This window comes from Pleurodeles waltl, chromosome 4_2, assembly GCF_031143425.1.
Source record: "Pleurodeles waltl isolate 20211129_DDA chromosome 4_2, aPleWal1.hap1.20221129, whole genome shotgun sequence".
Taxonomy (NCBI): domain Eukaryota; kingdom Metazoa; phylum Chordata; class Amphibia; order Caudata; family Salamandridae; genus Pleurodeles; species Pleurodeles waltl.
The window spans coordinates 618,958,109-618,981,629 of NC_090443.1; the positions used below are offsets into that span (position 1 = coordinate 618,958,109).

At 46.4% G+C, this 23,521-nt stretch overlaps 1 protein-coding gene across 5 annotated transcripts in view; it reads right to left on the reverse strand.

Annotated features, from left to right (window-relative positions):
- Positions 1–23,521, reverse strand: part of COL11A1 (collagen type XI alpha 1 chain) — a 360,373-nt gene that overhangs the window by 156,956 nt on the left and 179,896 nt on the right. For all 5 annotated transcript variants that reach the window (XM_069232190.1, XM_069232193.1, XM_069232189.1 and 2 more), the window contains 4 exons: positions 7,669–7,722; positions 2,824–2,868; positions 409–462; positions 282–326 (listed from right to left, as the gene is read on the reverse strand). In XM_069232190.1, the coding sequence (XP_069088291.1) occupies positions 282–326; positions 409–462; positions 2,824–2,868; positions 7,669–7,722 (198 nt within the window). The remainder of the gene's footprint in view (positions 1–281; positions 327–408; positions 463–2,823; positions 2,869–7,668; positions 7,723–23,521) is intronic.

Genomic DNA, 23,521 nt, shown 5'->3' on the forward strand with positions numbered 1-23,521 from the left:
GACTTTAAAAACTGGAGCTCACAGCATGAATGAACTGGGAGGGAAATGCCCCAGGGAATCACCTGCACCTTCCAAGTTCAAGAGACAGATTTTCAAGGATTAAAGAGCAGAGAATGGGTGGGGTGTCCTGGTCTGCTTCCCATCGCTGTCTCGGAACTTAGTTGCCATGGGAAACGAAAGACAGCGGCAGAGTAAAACAAAGGTAAAACCAAACAGCAACTCTGAAACACAAAGGCGATCCCTTGCTTCACAAAGTGACGACCAAAGGATGCTGCACGTACCTTTTCACCTTTGCCGCCTTTGAGACCACGGACCCCATCGGCGCCCTGCACACAGAAGAGATGGGAATGTTTTTCATAATAGGATACAAGAGTGATTAATTCTGTCTGAATATAGTTTAATACTCACCTTCACCCCGCGAGGACCAGGATATCCGATCGGACCTTGCGGCCCTGAAGGTCCCTACAAGTACAGACAAAAACACTTATCATTATAGAAATGCGCCCATTAGCGTCAGACACATGCAAGCTTTCATACATTTCTGTTCTGCTGACGTCTCTAGCTGTTATAAGTGTTATAGTATGAAAATATGACGGACAATCATTACGCATTGTGCTTGGCGAAAGGCCAGCCTAGAAAAATAGCTGCTGCGCGCAAAAAGACATCCAGGGAATTGAATGCCTGCGCGCAATCGTCATCCACAAAGTCTGAACCACAGAAACCGAATCCTGAAGCACCAGCATCAGGATAACAACTCATTCTGGTGGGACAACTCAGCAATATCTTAGAAAACCAAGACAGCGCGAGTGGTTACTGCTTTTGGCTAGAACTATCCTGGACGTGTCTACAAATGGATGCATCAGAATGTAGTGTTTGTATGAGGGTAAACAGATCGGTGGTGTTCTTTCCGCAATGAGGTGATACAATTCTTTCAAGATTATAGCCACAACATGAAAATGACATGACGTAATATAACATAGAATGAGCCACTGGCATCTAGGACAGAAGGGTGGCAATGTATCCTCTGAAGGGGACATTGAGTTCCCCGGTGTCACTATTCAATGAAAAGTAGAACAGAATTATATTTTATGGAAGGTATGTGACACAGCCATATTAAACTGGCAATAGGGTATTTGTAATCCAGCTCCACAAGTATTCATTTTGATGCAAATTACAATTTCTAGTTGCCCTTCATAAATTTCAAATTCCTATCATCACAGACTAGTTTATAGTAGCAACGAGGGCTTCTGTCTCAGTTTATGAAGTACCAACAAGGACCAGTAGGCAGTTAGCTCCTGAATTGACGTTTCATGCTGGTCTATACTCATCTTGGTTGTCTACAACGATGCATTTGTCAGAAAACCCTACGGGTCGTGCAAACCGTTACTACTAAGGAAGGTGAGACAAACTCTCTGTATGCGGGTCCATGTAAAACATGAGCAACCATTTTAGGTGTAGGAGAGCTGTTTCCATGCCACATTTTAGAGTATCCACTTAAAAGTCATGTATGTATAATCAATCTCAACTATTTACATGACAGTTACTAATACACCTATATTGGATTTTCCTAATCTAAATGAACATCATAACTGTGAATTCTCAATCAAGTGTCAATATTGATATATATCATAGATTTTAGAAGTATGAGGTGAAAAGATGCATTAGTTGAATTCAACTTTGCCTGCAGTGCCATACTTAACTTGCAATTAAGTGCCATACAAAATGCTTGACCGAAGACTCCCTGAGGACACGTTACCTGACGTACATGCATATGGAAGCGGATGGTGAGTGAATTTTCCTTGTGGTATATAAACGAGCCCATTAAACTCCAAAGAGAGTTTTCTGCATTTTAAAATTGGCAACTTTATTGACGGGTGCACATTTTAATAACAGAAAGGAAATTGTTTGTCATAGAACTCATTTTGTCGAGCATTTCCAACACATCAGATGCACCTGTTGGATAAGTTCCATGGGACACTCATCCGTAATGAGCAACTCAAGAAGGGCATCTGGAGGAAACTGTGAAATTGCAAATCTATAGAAGTGGCAGGCTATCTTTCTGACTAACTGTATGTTGAAGTAAGCAAAACACACATAGGGGGTTATTACAACTTTGGAGGAGGTGTTAATCCGTCCCAAATCTGACGGATATACCACTAGCCGTATTACGAGTTCCATAGGATATAATGGACTCGTAATACGGCTGGTGGTTTATCCGTCACTTTACCGTCACTTTTGTGAAGTATTAACACCTCCTCCAAAGTTGTAATAACCCCCATAATCAATAAATGCATCTAAAAAAAAAAAAATTCACTCTTTTTCAAACTTTTGTTCAATAACTACCATGGTCAGGTGCATATTTTCTTTGAATAAGTGGTGTGTAATAATGTTAGAAGTATGGAATGTTGAGAGATCCAATGAAGACAACAAAGTAGCTCTGGTCTAATAACCACCGGAACAGGCCTTCTGCTCCATCCTTCCTATGTTTGTCTTTGTGGTTCTCCCTGTTTAATTTAGAGCATTCTACCCACATTGGATGACATGTTCTCATAGCCTTATAGACCTTCTGCCTCAGGTGACACTGGTTGTTAAAGAGCCTGTCTGTTGTTGTAGGTCCTCCCCTGAGGCTCATATCAATAACCTGAGTTAATGGGCCTGTAATAACGGGTATATTCCTTGACATCTGACTAGAAAGCTATAAGGTGGAGTTCAAAATGTTCAAAATATGCCCTAGCATAGATGAATCATTCAACTCTTGTTTCAACAGGTAGTAGGAATTCCACTGCATGTGGCACGATTGAAGATAAACAGTCTTAACCTCACCTGGGCACCTTTCTCGCCAGATTGACCTTCTTTTCCAGGGTGACCCTAAGCCAAAAAACACATTATCGCATGAGCTCATTATGTGATATTTACAGAAGAATACATACTTGTAGAGTGTTGCTTATTGGAGAACAAAAAACCTGTTGGTTGTACACTGTGTCACGAGTCATGCCCAGCAATGCTTAAGCATGTCTTAGAGAAGCATGTGAATGGGCAAAGTTGGCAAATACTAAATGAGATACCAATTACACAATAAGCAATCAAGTGAACGGACACAACAAAATATCTGACGACATATATATATTACATATTATTTATAAAGTGAGAAAGAAAGTAGGAATAACATTCCTTAATATATTCTATAACATGCTCATTATCACTTCCAGTTCATCGTCTGTCAAAAATAACATCAACTGAGAAAACATACTTGAAGTGATGATTACAATTTCTTGAAGCATGGAGTTCTCATTCGAAAGATTATTTAAAACAATTGTATGTATGTGCATGCCCAAAAAATGTGCTCGAGAACTATGTTCTTAATGTTAACACTGCTTAGATGCCCCCTTGAAACAGTGATAAATATAAAACCCACCAAAAAGGGCATTTGCAAAGGGTTTACCTGCCTAGTCCACTTGTTAAATCATTTTTCAATAATTGTGCCTTAGACATCTTTGCTTGCTAAACACCAACTCATAATCTTAAATCAAGTAGCCATAACCTTCAAGTTAGATCAACTGATCATAGACTTCTAGTCACACCCAAACTGGTCTTTCCAGCCCCAAACAAACAAATTAATTAAATAAATAAATACATATATATTGTCAAATTATTTCAGAAAACCTTTTTGATCGCCTGGTTTCTTTATATTTCAGGGTCCGACTGCTGTATTAAGAGTGTGAAACATGGGTGACACAATGGTCAATTTGGACATAGCCTCCATGGAAGAGGAGTGAGGGTCTATGGCACTTGTACCCATTACAGGACACAATTGAAATTCATTTTTGGCACTCCTTTGTTAGCTAAGGGGAGACTACATTGAGTTTTCTTCTTATCTGTGCATGTCATCCTCAATTATTCCAATGCAGATTTTAGTAAGCCCATTGGATGTTGAAAAAATCACATCTCAGTACGTTGACATCGTGTGCAGGCACATACCTGTGCATGTCACTCCAGGGAGAAGTAGGAAAGACATTTATTATTTCTCACCTGGAGGGTGTAAGCCATGATTTTCTATTCACCACTTCGACCAATTTGAAGTCACTTGTCAATTCCTGCTACGTGTCAGTATCGATGCTAAGACATTAACATGTGGCTAAAGAAGATGAGAGACACCTCTAAGATTGTTTGGGCAGATTAGTGCTTTGAACATCCTTTTTTACATCACTTCACTGAAAGGGACATCTATTCTGTTCACTGCTTTCAATTCAAGAAGCACAGCTTGCAGGCATTTTTGTTACAACCTACTCCTTAATGGAAGAACACGCATATGCTTTTGAACAGCTACACGCTAGTAGATACTTTCAGATGCTGTGCATGACAGAAATGTTCCTATAGACTTCGCATTTCATCTCATTGGAATTTTCTTTAATTAATGCACACCTGCCAATTTAACAGGCAATAAAAAATATATCTCGGAAAAAATATACATCTCCTAAAACATATGACATTGGAACCTAAAAAAAGAATGTCTGAAGGAAAAGTCCCTTGTATTGCAAAACTATTTATGATAGCTATTTGTTTATGTTGTTCATTTGTTCTGAATATTGTTTCCTTTCTCATCTGCTGGCATGACGAGAAGCAGAAAGTATGCTCTCGTTTGTGAAAAAAGGCAAAGTAGCTTTGCACACAGAACATAAACCCTCCCTTTCTGCTTCAAAGGTGAAATGTGGAAATTTGGAATCCGAGCTCCATTACAATCTTGAAACGGGGAACCAACACTGCCATCCTCTGTATATTGTAAACTGGTGCATTAGCATTCCGGGAGAAGGAAGAAACACAAATATTTCCGAAGAAAACTGTCAATGATCTATAAACGTATTTTACGCAGCTCTTTAGCAGATTCTATGAAACTGCACATTCTATAATGCTTGGGAACTCATAAAAACAATCATTTGCAACACTTTGCTGCTTTCACGACAAATATCACCAGTGCGAAAACTAAACGTTCGTCAAATAATTCTGCTCTGCTCTAATGTTCCGGGATCCTTTTGATGACAGTGGGTACTGCCTTTACGAGATAGTAGCTTCTTTATCAGTTTAATTACGCAAGCATTCAAAATCTTCCCGTGTATCGTTGACTTTCACGCTGTGATCTAGTCCTTGCTTAAGGATTTGCTCTTTGACAATGGTGTCACAACATTTGGTGGGGCCCCAGGCAGAATATTTAGATGGGAACCCTATCCCAAGAACTACATCGACCTTAGAAGGATGAAAAGCTGAACGCGCCTGATAGGAAACACATCTGAGCTTTACATGCTGCACACATATATCGGCACATTAATCAATACCCATTCCATACAAAAAGAAAGAGAGTGATTAGAAAAAGATGACACGTATTCCCCTGTACAAAAAAAGGTCTGAAGTTTCCTTCACTCATACAACCTATACCGAGGCTGCAAACTCATGGTCAGGATTAGGCCTTGTTTGACCTCATGTTACTAGAAGACATTGATGCTCTCATAAGCTATCAACTTATGTGCGGGGCCCTCCATAAAGTGGGGCGAAGGGCAATCAGCCCCTACTGCACCCTCCTTGTGACGACCCTACTCATTGATAAAGTAATGCACTTATTTGTTTATGGGGGAAGACCCTGGTAGCCCCTCTTCATTTTGCTTCCGCAGCTCTACCACATCCTGCTGCCTCACTTCACTGCCTCTGCAGTGACTTTTCTGCCCTTGTGAATACCCCCGCTGGTCCTGTTTGATTTCTCGTGTCCTTGTGTTTTGGGTTTATTTCTCTTTCTTCTTCTGTACGCTCCTCCCACTTTCCATCCTTTTTCTGGACGGTCTAATTCCCTTCGAAGTAGATTTCGACTTAGACTACACTTTTGTGGAAATGCTTTTTGTTAAAACTATGTCTAAGGGAATAGCCATTTTGTTGCCCTGGCTGGGTGGGTTGAGTAACCCGGTGTATTTATTCCAAATACCCTTGTTTTAATAAAAAGCATATAAGTCCTTTCATGTCACCATAGGCACAGTAGGACATGTGACTGAAGCCACACATTTAACATTTTGTTAGAGCTATGTCTTTCCTCGCAATGGCGGCTGGCTTGTATTTACAGAAGCGGGGCGGGGGTGGGTACAATAATATATATGTTTATTTAAAACCACTTACTTTTACGCTGTCATCACAGCGTAATCCTCTCCTCTCGAATGTGGAACTAGGAAACTATACCAACCAATCCTGGTGCTGCTCTCATGCTGCTAGACAGCATGAGAGCAGCATCAGGATTGGAGTGAGCAGCCCCTCTCAGTGCTCTTAAGAGCACTAGAGGCCTGTGCTTTCTCTATCCCAGCTGTCTAAATTTAGAGAAGTTTAAAGTGCACATGTCAGGCTGGCCGTCGCAAGACTGCTGGGGAAAGGGACATGCACACTTTAAACTAAAGTGCACAGCTCCCTACTGCTGCCGATCAGCAGCTATTGCCCCTCTCTGTCCTGACACTCAGTTCAGGACGGAGTGCTGAAAAATAAAAGGGTGATAAATACATTTTAAACCCCTTTTATTTTTCAGCTCTGGGGACATTTGTTTAGTGGGGCACGCTCGTCCGCTTTCACAGAGGAGCCGCCTCTGCTTCCTTGGAAAGCTTCATGTCAAGGGAAAAAAACGCAGCCATGGTGACGACAGAGCCCGCTTTGTATACTCAAACCAGCCACACTCAGAAAATACTGTAAATGGTCCTCTGGTTGCTAGACTATACACATTTCTGGCCTCGGTATTTATGGTAAAAAATTGAGAAGAGTTGGAAGCATTCATAATGACTATCTTGTGTACAAGATAAAAAAATTAAATTAAGGACACTAAAAATGAGGGGACCTTAAATCTAAACTAACGCAACTGATATTGTCTGGAAAACAGTGGGACACTTAATAGCAGTATTGCCTCTATGAAGTAGAACCTAAAATAATGGAAAAAACATCAAGTTTTATGGTGCATGAGGAATAAATACGACAAATTAAAAGAATGACAAAAGAAATGAGAACATCCCAAAAAGTCCTCAAACTATTGATTCTTGAAGAAACGAGACAAGTTATGTGCAAAGCTAGATGCAGCCTTATGACATGCCATTGGTCAGCAGCAACATAATATTGCAATCAAAATGGCCAAAAATGATATGGACTGTATTTTTAAATTAAAATTTCAATGAACTATGCTACATGCCCATGGACTCCTACCATAAAAAATCATGTTCTGCAGACTTTCAAGCATGGTCCCTTTTACGACCTGAAGGAGGCGGTATACTGATGTTATGCCACTTCTCCTATACAAGGCTGATTAAGACATTTCCTAAATAACTTGCAGTGGAATGAACTTATCAAGTGCTCAATTATATGTTTGGAAAATAAGATCTAATAAGTGAGTGCTCGAATGTAAGAGAGTTTACAAAACAAGAGCTGGTTTAGGTTATTACCACAGACAAAGCAATCCACATAATCCTTCTTGAAAAAATAATACATTTTGGCACATCCCATCAATATATAATTTCCTCCTGATGTGTAGGTTATCAAATAGGGTCTTAAACATGATCATTGAGGACTGGTTCATTAACATATTGACTGAGAGGTGAACCAGAATGTACTTGTTCTTCAAGTCGCCATTTCATATTGTGTACTTGTGACGTTACTTACAGGGGGGCCATCAGATCCAGCAAGTCCAGGAAGTCCGGATTTACCTTGTGGACCCTGGAAAAAACATAGTAATATTGAAAAACATTTAGAAATGCCAATGTGTCAATAGTTATACATTCAATAAAGGCAAATATAGTACAACAACCCCCAAGATCATTTGCTTCCATCCCTTTTGGTGATACTAACTTGGTAGGTGTCAGTGAAAGATGGTATGTGCACTGAAAATACAAATAAAAGCACTGTATGCATTCTAAGTGTGAAATTACAAAGTAGGACACAGGGATTTGGTGTAGACCTGTATCGGAGAAGAATACTGTAGTTTTAGTCAGGGAAGGTTAGACAAAGCAGTAAAATAAATGACATTTTTTTGTATGCAGTAGTCTTATTATTTGTAGTTGCCCAGTCTTTTCATGAATTGTTGCAGATGTGGCTGGAAATTTAAAATTGAACCTTTCCAGCAAATAACATCTAATGTAATTGAGTCTATTTTGATATGACTTCACATTTATTTTCTATTATGTTCTGATCCTATCTTTCCACTACTGGCAGAACCTGTCTGCTCTCTTTACTCTCCAAACCTTCACACTTCTCCAACTTTACCTTCTTTTTCCCCTCACTCATTGTCTATTTTCTACTCTTAACATTGTGGTCTTTCCCCAAACTCTTATTTTACTGCATATATCTGCCTAAGATTATAGCATTCTCATTCTCTTACCTTCTGCTCTCAGATCCCATTAGTCTGATACTTATAGCCAACATTCTCCACTTTTTTCTCTGCTTGATGTACCTTCTCCCCCATGAAGCATTTTAGACTACCATAATCCCTTCCTATTACCCCTATCATGCCTACTGAAGTACATATCCTAGCTTGTAAGCTTCCTTTATTATGTATCTGTGTTCCTGCTTTCAAAAGACTTCCTGGGCCTATCCTTTGCTGCTGATATTCACTCTATCTCTTGACTTTATTGTCAGAACATCTTAAGTGACTGGTTCATTTCCAGCTGTCTTCTCTCATTATCCTTCCCCCTCAAGTGAAACAAAACATGCAGAGACTAGGAGATCCAATCAAAACACGTGGTGATCTGCTACTCTCTACAAACATCATTCATTCCAATTATGCCCTCAACCTTCCACTAATTATCAGCATTGATAATCCCCATGTTTGCACTGAAGGTCTGTAATTACTCTTTATAAAAGCAAACAATTTTTTGTTAACACTTGGAGGCAGACCAAAACTGATTTACATAGGGTCTATCGAAACTGAGGTGACATTGCAGACAAAAAAAGATGGATTAAGATGTGGCCCAGAGTAATTACTGGTGGCTGAGATTCATTCAAGCATTCCATCCACCACTTTTTTGTTTAGTTTATTGACCATAGACAGTCTCTGTTTAATGGCCCACTGATTCCGTAGCTGCCTCCCTCAATTGGATCCCCCTTTCGTTTAGCTTTGCTTTCTTTGTAAAATTTAATATCTTTAAATAAACTAGTGCATTTGTTCTATTCCTTCTCTGGTGCAGTGATCTGTGGTGAAAGGGTGAATGCACCTTTTCACGCAGGCTGCAATGGCAGGCCAACAAATACATTTTGCATGGGCTTCCATGGGTGACACAATACATGCTGCAGTCCCTGGGGGACCCCTGGTGTCCCAATGCCCTGGGTACCTAAGTAACATATACTAGGGACTTACAAGGGGACACCAGCATGCCAATTGTGGGGTGAACAAAGGTCCTACACAATCCAAATTAAGAGGGAGAGAGCACAATCACTGGGGTCCTGGTTAGCAGGATCCCAGTAAAAACAGCCTAAGCACGCTGATAGCAGGCAAAAAGTGGGGGTAGCCATGACAAAAAAGACAGTACTTTCCTACACTCCTTATGTTGTGTTATAGCTACCTTCAACATGTATGTACATCAGCTGCCAGGGTAGAAATACTTGGTATTGTTTAAAATATTTTAAGGATGTTTAAGGATTTAATAACCTCCTTTTTGATCAAGCAATGTCAGTTGATAGTTCAACCTGCATCCCTCCAGATTTCTCAGTTTCTGTATGGTGTCCCCAGTTGGTTGTCCCATTTCTTCCCTTTCTTTAATGTCTACATGCATCCATTTGCTGGAGTACTTTTTTAACATAATCTGAGTTATCAGAAATCTGTTGTTGGCATAAAACTGGAGATGCAACTGGAAAGGGGAAGAACCTGTTAATTAATGTTTGACTGGTTGATTTATACTTGAAGAGGCATACAAATTATTATAAACCACATTTTGGAATGTGATAACCCCATAATAAACTGGATTGTAACCTTGAGTGTGTGTCCAGTCACTGCACTTGTTGCTAAAAAACTTTGGGTCTGATACAGAGTGCAGCGTGAACTAAAAAAAAATTAACTATTGAGCGTGTGAAGGTCAGCAATGGTAAATTGAAGCATAATAATTTCATCTGCAAAGGCATTCTGCAGTAATTTTCTAATTTTGGATTACTTCATTTAGGTTGACCCTACCAGACTAGTTGTTCAGTTGCAAAATACGTATTGTGGGCTTACCAAGAACTTATATGGGCTTTAAACTCACCCATTGCTTCCCAGTAACTGGCTTTATTGTCATTCTCATTTCTGTGCTTCTTTTTTGATAGTTTTCCTTGTCCACCTTGTGTTTATCCATCCTGTAGAGCACAGCCCTTTACCTGTGCCCTTCAAATGCTGAATGTGATGGAACGACTTTTTTCATTATGGTTAAGCACTTTTCTGAGTACATATGTTTTCCAGCTTTCTTCTTTGTCTGCCCCTCTAAATGTCTGGCCCTTTGCACTCTGTGTTGGTCGTTCACATGCATGCTTCGTGCTATTAGGTACTTTTCTCCCTTACTCTTTGCTGTCTTTCTGCTGAACCCCGTGTTCTTTGCTTTCACTCTCTGCTGTGCTTCTCTCCCCTGATTCCCTTGTGCGCTGGGATTTTTTCTACATTGTACACATTTCCAGTCACCCCTTTGTGAGCGTGTTTCCCCTCATCAAGCACATGCTCTTCTATAATGGTTTTTAGCTACACCTGCTCTATTAAATTGTTGTGCCCTTCCTCTAGGCAGATAAATTTAGCACCAGCAATAGGGGAAACACGGCAGTGCACCGTATTTTTGTAAATATGGCACATCCCTGCATGTCTGAAGTGACACAGTGCAGCACTGCCAATTTTGGCACAGCACCACGCTGCACCACTTTCTTGTAAATATGCCTCAGGTGTTTTCACTTATACATACCTGTAAAGAAATGGCTCCCTGTTGCAGTTACCCCCCACTTTTTGCCTGATACTGATGCTGACTTGACTGAGAAGTGTGCTGGGACCCTGCTAACCAGGCCCCAGCACCAGTGTTCCTTCACCTAAAATGTACCATTGTATCCACAATTGGCACACCCTGGCATTCAGATAAGTCCCTTGTAAACTGGTACTTCTAGTACCAAGGGCCCTGATGCCAAGGGAAAGGTCTCTAAGGGCTGCAGCATGTCTTATGCCACCCTAGAGACCCCTCACTCAGCACAGACACACTGCTTACAAGCCTGTGTGTGCTAGTGAGAACAAAATGAGTAAGTCGACATGGCACTCCCCTCAGGGTGCCATGCCAGCCTCTCACTGCCTATGCAGTATAGGTAAGACACCCCTCTAGCAGGCCTTACAGCCCTAAGGCAGGGTGCACTATACCATAGGTGAGGGTACCAGTGCATGAGCATGGTACCCCTACAGTGTCTAAACAAAACCTTAGACATTGTAAGTGCAGGGTAGCCATAAGAGTATATGGTCTGGGAGTCTGTCAAACACGAACTCCACAGCACCATAATGGCTACACTGAAAACTGGGAAGTTTGGTATCAAACTTCTCAGCACAATAAATGCACACTGATGCCAGTGTACATTTTATTGTAAAATACACCCCAGAGGGCACCTTAGAGGTGCCCCCTGAAACTTAACCGACTATCTGTGTAGGCTGACTAGTTTTAGCAGCCTGCCACAAACCGAGACATGTTGCTGGCCCCATGGGGAGAGTGCCTTTGTCACTCTGAGGCCAGTAACAAAGCCTGCACTGGGTGGAGGTGCTAACACCTCCCCCAGGCAGGAATTGTCACACCTGGCGGTGAGCCTCAAAGGCTCACCTCCTTTGTGCCAACCCAGCAGGACACTCCAGCTAGTGGAGTTGCCCGCCCCCTCCGGCCAGGCCCCACTTTTGGCGGCAAGGCCGGAGAAAATAATGAGAAAAACAAGGAGGAGTCACTGGCCAGTCAGGACAGCCCCTAAGGTGTCCTGAGCTGAAGTGACTCTAACTTTTAGAAATCCTCCATCTTGCAGATGGAGGATTCCCCCAATAGGGTTAGGATTGTGACCCCCTCCCCTTGGGAGGAGGCACAAAGAGGGTGTACCCACCCTCAGGGCTAGTAGCCATTGGCTACTAACCCCCCAGACCTAAACACGCCCTTAAATTTAGTATTTAAGGGCTACCCTGAACCCTAGAAAATTAGATTCCTGCAACTACAAGAAGAAGGACTGCCCAGCTGAAAACCCCTGCAGCGGAAGACCAGAAGACGACAACTGCCTTGGCTCCAGAAACTCACCGGCCTGTCTCCTGCCTTCCAAAGATCCTGCTCCAGCGACGCCTTCCGAAGGGACCAGCGACCTCGACATCCTCTGAGGACTGCCCCTGCTTCGAAAAGACAAGAAACTCCCGAGGACAGCGGACCTGCTCCAAGAAAGGCTGCAACTTTGTTTCCAGCAGCTTTAAAGAACCCTGCAAGCTCCCCGCAAGAAGCGTGAGACTTGCAACACTGCACCCGGCGACCCCGACTCGGCTGGTGGAGACCCGACACCTCAGGAGGGACCCCAGGACTACTCTGATACTGTGAGTACCAAAACCTGTCCCCCCTGAGCCCCCACAGCGCCGCCTGCAGAGGGAATCCCGAGGCTTCCCCTGACCGCGACTCTTTGAATCCAAAGTCCCGACGCCTGGGAGAGACCCTGCACCCGCAGCCCCCAGGACCTGAAGGACCGGACTTTCACTGGAGAAGTGACCCCCAGGAGTCCCTCTCCCTTGCCCAAGTGGAGGTTTCCCCGAGGAACCCCCCCCTTGCCTGCCTGCAGCGCTGAAGAGATCCCGAGATCTCTCATAGACTAACATTGCGAACCCGACGCTTATTTCTACACTGCACCCGGCCGCCCCCGCGCCGCTGAGGGTGAAATTTCTGTGTGGACTTGTGTCCCCCCCCGGTGCCCTACAAAACCCCCCTGGTCTGCCCTCCGAAGACGCGGGTACTTACCTGCAAGCAGACCGGAACCGGGGCACCCCCTTCTCTCCATTCTAGCCTATGTGTTTTGGGCACCACTTTGAACTCTGCACCTGACCGGCCCTGAGCTGCTGGTGTGGTGACTTTGGGGTTGCTCTGAACCCCCAACGGTGGGCTACCTTGGACCAAGAACTAAGCACTGTAAGTGTCTTACTTACCTGGTTAACCTAACAAATACTTACCTCCCCTAGGAACTGTGAAAATTGCAGTGTCCACTTTTAAAACAGCTATTTGTGAATAACTTGAAAAGTATATATGCAATTTTGATGATTTGAAGTTCCTAAAGTACTTACCTGCAATACCTTTCGAATGAGATATTCCATGTAAAATTTGAACCTGTGGTTCTTAAAATAAACTAAGAAAAGATATTTTTCTATACAAAAACCTATTGGCTGGATTTGTCTCTGAGTGTGTGTACCTCATTTATTGTCTATGTGTATGTACAACAAATGCTTAACACTACTCCTTGGATAAGCCTACTGCTCGACCACACTACCACAAAATAGAGCATTAGTATTATCTATTTTTACCACTATTTTACCTCTAAGGGGAACCCTTGGACTCTGTGCATGCTATTCCTTACTTTGAAATAGCACATACAGAGCCAACTTCCTACATTGGTGGATCAGCGGTGGGGTACAAGACTTTGCATTTGCTGGACTACTCAGCCAATACCTGATCACACGACAAATTCCAAAATTGTCATTAGAAATTCATTTTTTGCAATTTGAAAATTTTTCTAAATTCTTAAAAGTCCTGCTAGGGCCTTGTGTGTTAAGTCCCTGTTTAGCATTGTCTTTTAGAGTTTAAAAGTTTGTTAAAAGTTTGAAATTAGATTCTAGAAACAGTTTTAGATTCTTTAAAAAGTCTTCCAACTTTTAGCAAAATAATGTCTGATACAGAGATGAATGTGGTGGAACTCGACACCACACCTTACCTCCATCTTAAGATGAGGGAGCTAAGGTCTCTCTGTAATATCAAAAAAATAACCATTGGCTCCAGACCTACCAAAATTCAGCTCAAGGAGCTGTTGGCAGAGTTTGAAAAAGCCAACCCCTCTGAGGATGACTTCACAGAGGAAGAAATTAGTGACTTGGAGGGCAATTCCCCCCTTCCAGTCCTAAATAGGGAGACCAGGGCCTCTCAAGCCCTGTCTCCAAAAATGATAGTCAGAAATGTTGCTTCCCTCACAGGAGGGTCCAGCATTTCTGAAATCACTGAGGATGCTCTCAGTGAAGATGACCCCCTGTTAGCCAGGATGGTCAAAAGATTGGCTTTGGAAAAGCAGCTCCTAGCCATAGAAAGGGAAAGAAAAGAGATGGGCCTAGGTCCCATCGATGGTGGCAGCAACTTAAATAGGGTCAGAGATTCTCCTGACACCCTAAAAATCCCCAAAGGGATTGTAACAAAATATGAAGCTGGTGATGACATCACCAAATGGTTCACAGCTTTTGAGAGGGCTTGTGTAACCAGAAAAGTGAACAGATCTCACTGGGGTGCTCTCCTTTGGGAAATGTTCACTGGAAAGTGTAGGGATAGACTCCTCACACTCTCTGGAAAAGATGCAGAATCTTATGACCTCATGAAGGGTACCCTGATTGAGGGCTTTGGATTCTCCACTGAGGAGTATAGAATTAGATTCAGGGGGGCTCAAAAATCCTCGAGCCAGACCTGGGTTGATTTTGTAGACTACTCAGTAAAAACACTGGATGGTTGGTTAACTGGAAATGAAGTGTGTGACTATGTTGGGCTTTATAATTTGTTTATGAAAGAACACATTTTAAGTAACTGCTTCAATGAAAAGTTGCATCAGTATCTGGTAGACCTAGGTCCAATTTCTCCCCAAGAATTGGGAAAGAAGGCAGACCACTGGGTCAAGACTAGGGTAACCAAAACTTCCACTGGGGGTGACCAAAAGAAAGGGGTTACAAAAACTCCCCAGGAGAAAGTGGGTGACACTAGAAACAAAGAAAAAGAGTCCTCTGTAGGCCCCCAAAAACCAGAACAGGTGGGTGGGCCCCAAGACACAACCCAAAACAAAGGTGGGTACCAGGGTAAGAACTGGGATGCCACTAAGGCATGGTGCCACAACTGTAAACAGTCTGGGCACCACACCAAGGACACTTCTTGTCCCAAAAACAAACCCCAGAACAAAATTCCTGGGGTAACCAGTGTAGCCATGGGAGATGACGCCTCAGATCAGGAGGTCTTCCTAGCCTTCCACTGGAAACAGGGCCCGACAGGTGAGTTGGAGATTCCAGAGGGAAGTAGACACTTCCACCACCTACTGGTGAATGGAATCCCAACCACTGCCCTGAGAGACACTTGTGCCAGTCACACTATTGTGCATGACAGGCTGGTGCTCTCAAACCAGTACCTCCCAGGTGAGACTGCCAGGGTAAGAGTTAGCCTAGACAGGGTCACTAAGAGGCCTGTGGCTTTAGTACCCATAGAAGTGGGTGGCACTCTTAGCTGGAGAAGGGTAGTAGTCAGTACAGACCTCCACCTTGATTGTCTCCTTGGAAATGACTACCCAGAGGTTAGTCAGAGCCCAAGAGAAGAACTGGTCCAGTGCCAGTCCTCTCCCAAGGATTCTGGAAGTCCTGCCTCTGCAGTAAATGCAAGCAGGCCCCAGAAGAAGAAGAAAAGAAAACAGAGTAGGAAGGGTGGACAACCTTTAGCCAAGGTTACAGCAAGCCAAGGAGATTCTGCTCCAGTAGGGGAGAACTCCAAAAATGGCCCTGATAAAGTCCAACCTGACCCACAAGAAGTCCTGGCTAGTCAGGCAACTGTTAAACCTGAGTGGGTGGCTCCTCAGCTAACAGAAGAAAGAGTGGAAGAAGGGTGTTTACTACAAGATGTGGTAACCCCCCACTCTAATACAGCAGACAGGCAACCTGAACCCAAAGAGGCCTGTAACTTAGCCCCTTCCCTTTTAGGTGAAGAGCTAAAGGTGTGGTTCTGGGCACTGACAGCTGTCAGTGGCCTCTGCTGGGTGTTAGCCTTTATGGCTGCATTATCCTTAGCATGGTGGTCTGACCCCATGCCAAATAGCAAGTTAGGCCCCCTGACCCTATTGGTCATGGTGGGGTTACTCCAGCTCTGGGTAACCTCTCTGGGTAAGCTAGGGGTAACCCTGGCCAAGATAAGGTTAGCAGAGGTGGATACCTCTAAGACCAAAATAGAAAGAATGGGTGGAGACATTGAAGAGGCAGACAAGAGGCAATTCAGACTAGGTCCTATCACTGTGGAAGTAGGTCAGTTCCCCAAAGGGAATGACCTGAACAGAAGGGTGTAAGGCAGAGTAGGCCCTGCAACTAACCAGCCCATTTCTCCTACTCTTCCTCGCCTGACAGACTAGGAAGACTCTCCCAGCTTGGGCTGAGTCTCCTGGCCTGTGGGCTGGGGGGGGCTTGTGTAAAGAAATGGCTCCCTGTTGCAGTTACCCCCCACTTTTTGCCTGATACTGATGCTGACTTGACTGAGAAGTGTGCTGGGACCCTGCTAACCAGGCCCCAGCACCAGTGTTCCTTCACCTAAAATGTACCATTGTATCCACAATTGGCACACCCTGGCATTCAGATAAGTCCCTTGTAAACTGGTACTTCTAGTACCAAGGGCCCTGATGCCAAGGGAAAGGTCTCTAAGGGCTGCAGCATGTCTTATGCCACCCTAGAGACCCCTCACTCAGCACAGACACACTGCTTACAAGCCTGTGTGTGCTAGTGAGAACAAAATGAGTAAGTCGACATGGCACTCCCCTCAGGGTGCCATGCCAGCCTCTCACTGCCTATGCAGTATAGGTAAGACACCCCTCTAGCAGGCCTTACAGCCCTAAGGCAGGGTGCACTATACCATAGGTGAGGGTACCAGTGCATGAGCATGGTACCCCTACAGTGTCTAAACAAAACCTTAGACATTGTAAGTGCAGGGTAGCCATAAGAGTATATGGTCTGGGAGTCTGTCAAACACGAACTCCACAGCACCATAATGGCTACACTGAAAACTGGGAAGTTTGGTATCAAACTTCTCAGCACAATAAATGCACACTGATGCCAGTGTACATTTTATTGTAAAATACACCCCAGAGGGCACCTTAGAGGTGCCCCCTGAAACTTAACCGACTATCTGTGTAGGCTGACTAGTTTTAGCAGCCTGCCACAAACCGAGACATGTTGCTGGCCCCATGGGGAGAGTGCCTTTGTCACTCTGAGGCCAGTAACAAAGCCTGCACTGGGTGGAGGTGCTAACACCTCCCCCAGGCAGGAATTGTCACACCTGGCGGTGAGCCTCAAAGGCTCACCTCCTTTGTGCCAACCCAGCAGGACACTCCAGCTAGTGGAGTTGCCCGCCCCCTCCGGCCAGGCCCCACTTTTGGCGGCAAGGCCGGAGAAAATAATGAGAAAAACAAGGAGGAGTCACTGGCCAGTCAGGACAGCCCCTAAGGTGTCCTGAGCTGAAGTGACTCTAACTTTTAGAAATCCTCCATCTTGCAGATGGAGGATTCCCCCAATAGGGTTAGGATTGTGACCCCCTCCCCTTGGGAGGAGGCACAAAGAGGGTGTACCCACCCTCAGGGCTAGTAGCCATTGGCTACTAACCCCCCAGACCTAAACACGCCCTTAAATTTAGTATTTAAGGGCTACCCTGAACCCTAGAAAATTAGATTCCTGCAACTACAAGAAGAAGGACTGCCCAGCTGAAAACCCCTGCAGCGGAAGACCAGAAGACGACAACTGCCTTGGCTCCAGAAACTCACCGGCCTGTCTCCTGCCTTCCAAAGATCCTGCTCCAGCGACGCCTTCCGAAGGGACCAGCGACCTCGACATCCTCTGAGGACTGCCCCTGCTTCGAAAAGACAAGAAACTCCCGAGGACAGCGGACCTGCTCCAAGAAAGGCTGCAACTTTGTTTCCAGCAGCTTTAAAGAACCCTGCAAGCTCCCCGCAAGAAGCGTGAGACTTGCAACACTGCACCCGGCGACCCCGACTCGGCTGGTGGAGACCCGACACCTCAGGAGGGACCCCAGGACTACTCTGATACTGTGAGTACCAAAACCTGTCCCCCCTGAGCCCCCGAGGCTTCCCCTGACCGCGACTCTTTGAATCCAAAGTCCCGACGCCTGGGAGAGACCCTGCACCCGCAGCCCCCAGGACCTGAAGGACCGGACTTTCACTGGAGAAGTGACCCCCAGGAGTCCCTCTCCCTTGCCCAAGTGGAGGTTTCCCCGAGGAACCCCCCCCTTGCCTGCCTGCAGCGCTGAAGAGATCCCGAGATCTCTCATAGACTAACATTGCGAACCCGACGCTTGTTTCTACACTGCACCCGGCCGCCCCCGCGCCGCTGAGGGTGAAATTTCTGTGTGGACTTGTGTCCCCCCCGGTGCCCTACAAAACCCCCCTGGTCTGCCCTCCGAAGACGCGGGTACTTACCTGCAAGCAGACCGGAACCGGGGCACCCCCTTCTCTCCATTCTAGCCTATGTGTTTTGGGCACCACTTTGAACTCTGCACCTGACCGGCCCTGAGCTGCTGGTGTGGTGACTTTGGGGTTGCTCTGAACCCCCAACGGTGGGCTACCTTGGACCAAGAACTAAGCCCTGTAAGTGTCTTACTTACCTGGTTAACCTAACAAATACTTACCTCCCCTAGGAACTGTGAAAATTGCACTGTGTCCACTTTTAAAACAGCTATTTGCACTTCAAAACCTTTTGCTGCTATATATCTGTTAGAAATGGGGTTTTTGGTTGGCAGTTAGGTTGCCCTCTGTCCAAGCAAGAACCCTCACTCTAGTCAGGGTAAGTCACACACAATCCAAAATCAGCCTGTGCTCACCCTCCGGTAGCTTGGCACGAGCAGTCAGGCTTAACTTAGAAGGCAATGTGTAAAGCATTTGTGCAATAAATCATACAACACCATAGCATAACACCACAAAAATACACCACACAGTATTTAGAAAAATATATAATATTTATCTGGGTATCTTCAGGTCAAAACGATCAAAGTTGCAATATGAATTTGTAAAAATATCACTGAAAAGTGATATAAAGCGTCTTAAGTCTCTAGAAAGTAAACAGAGTCTCTTTCAAACACAAAGTACCTGGTTTCTGGTGGAAAATCTCCTCAGAGGGCCACAAAGGAAGAGGTGCGTGGAAAAAGGGTGTGTGCGTCGATTTCTCCCCAGCATACACGGACTTGCGTCGTTATTTTCCACGCGGGGAAGTCGGGCGTCGTTTTCCGGCGCGCGGACAGTCTCTTTCTGTGGGTCGCGGGGATTACCAGATGTCCCGGGTCTGTGCGTGGATTTTCCTGCTTGTTTTCCGGCTGCGCGTCGTTCTGCGGGGCTGCGCGTCGAAGTTTTGATCTCACGGCAGGCGTCGCGTCGATTTCTCATGCGGAGTCGGGCGGCGTTGTCCTTGTGAGGCCGTGCGTCAAAGTTTTGATCTCACGGCAGGCGTCGCGTCAATTTCTCCTGCGGAGTCGGGCGGCGTTGTCCTTGCGAGGCCGTGCGACAAAGTTTCGATCTCACGGCAGGCGTCGCGTCAATTTCTCCCGGGAAGTCGGGCGGCGTTGTCCTTGCGAGGCCGTGCGTCAAAGTTTCGGTCGTCCCGAAGGCGTCGCGTTGATCAGTGTCGGTGTGCGGCGTTTTTCTTGCCGCGGAACAAGCTGTGCGTCGAAAAGTTCAGCGCACGGAGCGTCCAAGAGGAAGAGTGAAGTCTTTTTGGTCCTGAGACTTCAGGGAACAGGAGGCAAGCTCTATCCAAGCCCTTGGAGAGCACTTTTACAGCCAGGCAAGAGTTCAGCAAGGCAGCAGGGCAACAGCAAGGCAGCAGTCCTTTGTAGAAAGCAGACAGGTGAGTCCTTTGAGCAGCCAGGCAGTTCTTCTTGGCAGGATGTAGTTTCTGGTTCAGGTTTCTTCTCCAGCAAGTGTCTGATGAGGTAGGGCAGAGGCCCTGTTTTATACTAAGTTGTGCCTTTGAAGTGGGGGTGACTTCAAAGAGTCTCTAAGAAATGCACCAAGCCCCCTTTCAGCTCAATCCTGTCTGCCAGAGTCCCAGTAGGGGGTGTGGCAGTCCTTTGTGTGAGGGCAGGCCCTCCACCCTCCCAGCCCAGGAAGACCCATTCAAAATGCAAATGTATGCAAGTGAGGCTGAGTACCCTGTGTTTGGGGTGTGTCTGAGTGAATGCACAAGGAGCTGTCAACTAAACCTAGCCAGACGTGGATTGAAGGGCACAACAAGATTTTAGTGCAAAGAAATGCTCACTTTCTAAAAGTGGCATTTCTAGAATAGTAATATTAAATCCGACTTCACCATTCAGCAGGACTCTATATTACCATTCTGGCCATACTAAATATGACCTTCCTGCTCCTTTCAGATCAGCAGCTGCCACTTTAACAATGTATGAGAGCAGCCCCAATGTTAGCCTATGAAGGGAGCAGGCCTCACAGTAGTGTGAAAACGAATTTAGGAGTTTTACACTACCAGGACATATAACCACACAAGTACATGTCCTGCCTTTTACCCACACAGCACCCTGCTCTAGGGGTTACCTAGGGCACACATTAGGGGTGACTTATGTATAGAAAAAGGGGAGTTCTAGGCTTGGCAAATACCTTTAAATGCCAAGTCGAAGTGGCAGTGAAACTGCACACACAGGCCTTGCAATGGCAGGCCTGAGACAAGGTTAAGGGGCTACTGAGGTGGGTGGCACAACCCGTGCTGCCGGCCCACTAGTAGCATTTGATCTACCTGCCCTAGGCACATGTAGTGCACTCTACCAGGGACTTACAAGTAAATTAAATAGTCAATCATGGATAAACCAATCAGTAGTACAATTTACACAGAGAGCATATGCACTTTAGCACTGGTTAGCAGTGGTAAAGTGCCCAGAGGTCAAAAACCAACAACAACAGGTCAGGAAAAATAGGAGGAAGGAGGCAAAAAGTTTGGGGATGTCCCTGTCAAAATGCCAGGTCCAACATGACCCCCTACCAGCCTAAAGCCAGGGGAGAACAATCACTATCCTGATGTACTTCCCTGTTTGAGGCGACAGAACAAGGACCCAGGCCCACAACAGCAGGGGCATGCTCCAGTTCTTCGCCTTCCTGACTCCAATTGGATCACTCTGTCCATACTCTCAGGGCCCACTAAGCCAACCCATGGGGAACCTTTCTCCTTACCTGCGGATCCCATCTGTGCAGCACCTAACCTTACTTTGCTCACAGATGTATCCCAGGAGCAGGATAGTACCACCATGACCAACACAGTTGTGTTGCCCACTCTACCCCTGGGGTGTGACACTTGTCCCCTCCCCAGGGATAACTCTGTCCACCCGGACAGCAAGCCACAGTGATAACTGACAGCTACCAGGGATGAGAGCCAGGCCCCAGGCCTCTCAAAGCTCTCCAACCACTGTGGCTGTGGAGAGTGGGGGGCGGTAGCCCCAGGTGCTGGGCACCCTTTAACCACTCTCCCTTCCACCAGGTCAGGGATGACAGCCTGAACCTGGTCCTCCCCTCTGGGGCTTTGTACCCTCCCTCCTGGAGCGGTACCCCCAGAGTCCAACATGGTCAGGGTGCTTATAGAAGTCACCCTGTACCATTCCTCCACCAGTGCAGGGCTGTTAACCTGCAACTGGCACTCCAACCTGGGGCCTGTACCTTCAGGTTGGACTAGGGCCCGGGGTGAGGCTTCCCTCCCCCTGCCCTCCCTTCTGGGGTCCAGCACTCTCCAACTAGGAGTGGCCTCCTCAGAAGACAACATGGTAGGGGCACTGATATCAGTAGCCCCTCCCTCCAGGTCCGGGGGGACACCCTGAACCTGGTCTTCCAGCCCAGGGTCTGTACCCTCAGACTGGATCACTGTCTGGCAAACCAGGACTTCCTGGGGGGCACACCTACCCCCCACCAGGTCAGAGTTTAACCTCTGCACCTGACCATTCAACTCAGAGTCACCACCCTGAAGTTGAACAATTGCCTGGCACGCCAGGACTTCCTGGAGGGCACACTGACCCTCCACCAGGTCAGAGTTTAACCTCTGAACTTGGCCATTCAACTCAGAGTCACCACCCTGAAGTTGAACAATTGCCTGGCACGCCAGGACTTCCTGGAGGGCACACTGACCCTCCACCAGGTCAGAGTTTAACCTCCGAACTGGGCCATTCAACTCAGAGTCACCACCCTGAAGTTGAATAATTGCCTGGCGCACCAGGACTTTCTGGGAGGCACACCTACCTCCCACCAGGTCAGAGTTTAACCTCTGAGCCTGGTTCCCCAACCCAGGGTCACCACCCTGAGGTTGGGCAATTGCTTGGCACGCCAGGACTTTCTGGGGGGCACACCTACCCCCCACCAGGTCAGAGTTTAACCTCTGAACCTGGTCATCCAACCCAGAGTCAACACCCTGAGGTTGGACAATTGCCTGGCACAGCAGGGCTTCTTGGGAGGCACACCTACCTCCCACCAGGTCAGAGTTTAACCTCTGAACCTGGGTATCCAACCCAGAGTCACCACCCTGAGGTTGAACAATTGCCTGGCACTCCAGGACTTTCTGGGGGGCACACCTACCCCCCACCAGGTCAGAGTTTAACCTCTGAACCCGGTTATCCAACCCAGAGTCAGCACTCTGAGGTTGAACAATTGCCTGGCACGCCAGGACTTTCTGGGGGGCACACCTACCCCCCACCAGGTCAGAGTTTAACCTCTGAACCCGGTTATCCAACCCAGAGTCAGCACTCTGAGGTTGGACCACTGCCTGGTACACCAGGACTTTCTGGGGGGCACGCCTACCCCCCAACAGGTCAGAGCTTATCCCCTGAACCTGGTTAGCCAACCCAGAGTCACCACCCTGAGGTTGAACCATTGCCTGGCAGGCCAGGACTTCCAGGGAGGCACACCTACCTCCCACCAGGTCAGAGTTTAACCTCTGAGCCTGGTTCCCCAACCCAGGGTCACCACCCTGAGGTTGGGCAATTGCCTGGTACGCCAGGACTTTCTGGGGGGCACACCTACCCCCCACCAGGTCAGAGTTTAACCTCTGAACCTAGTCATCCAACCCAGAGTCAACACCCTGAGGTTGGACAATTGCCTGGCACAGCAGGACTTCTTTGGAGGCACATCTACCTCCCACCAGGTCAGAGTTTAACCTCTGAACCTGGGTATCCAACCCAGAGTCACCACCCTGAGGTTGAATCTTTGCCTGGCATGCCAGGACTTCCTGGGGGGCACTCTCACCCCCCACAAGGGACACACCGTCCCCAAGGGCCACACAAGAGTCTGGTTGGCGCAGGTCTCCCGACCTCTGCCCATCCGGCAGAGTCTGGGTTTCCCCCAAACCAGAAACGGTTTCACCTGGGTCATTCCTGGGGGGCTCTGCTCTCAGAGCTGTCCCCTGACTCTCAAGGTCCTCCACTGGGGTCTGCAACCCCCTCTCAACCCTATGTCTGGACTTCTGCACCCCCTCACTAGGAGGGGTACTGCCAGACACCAGAACTGTTGGGATGCTGGCTACAGTCACCCCCCCAAGTTCTTCTGA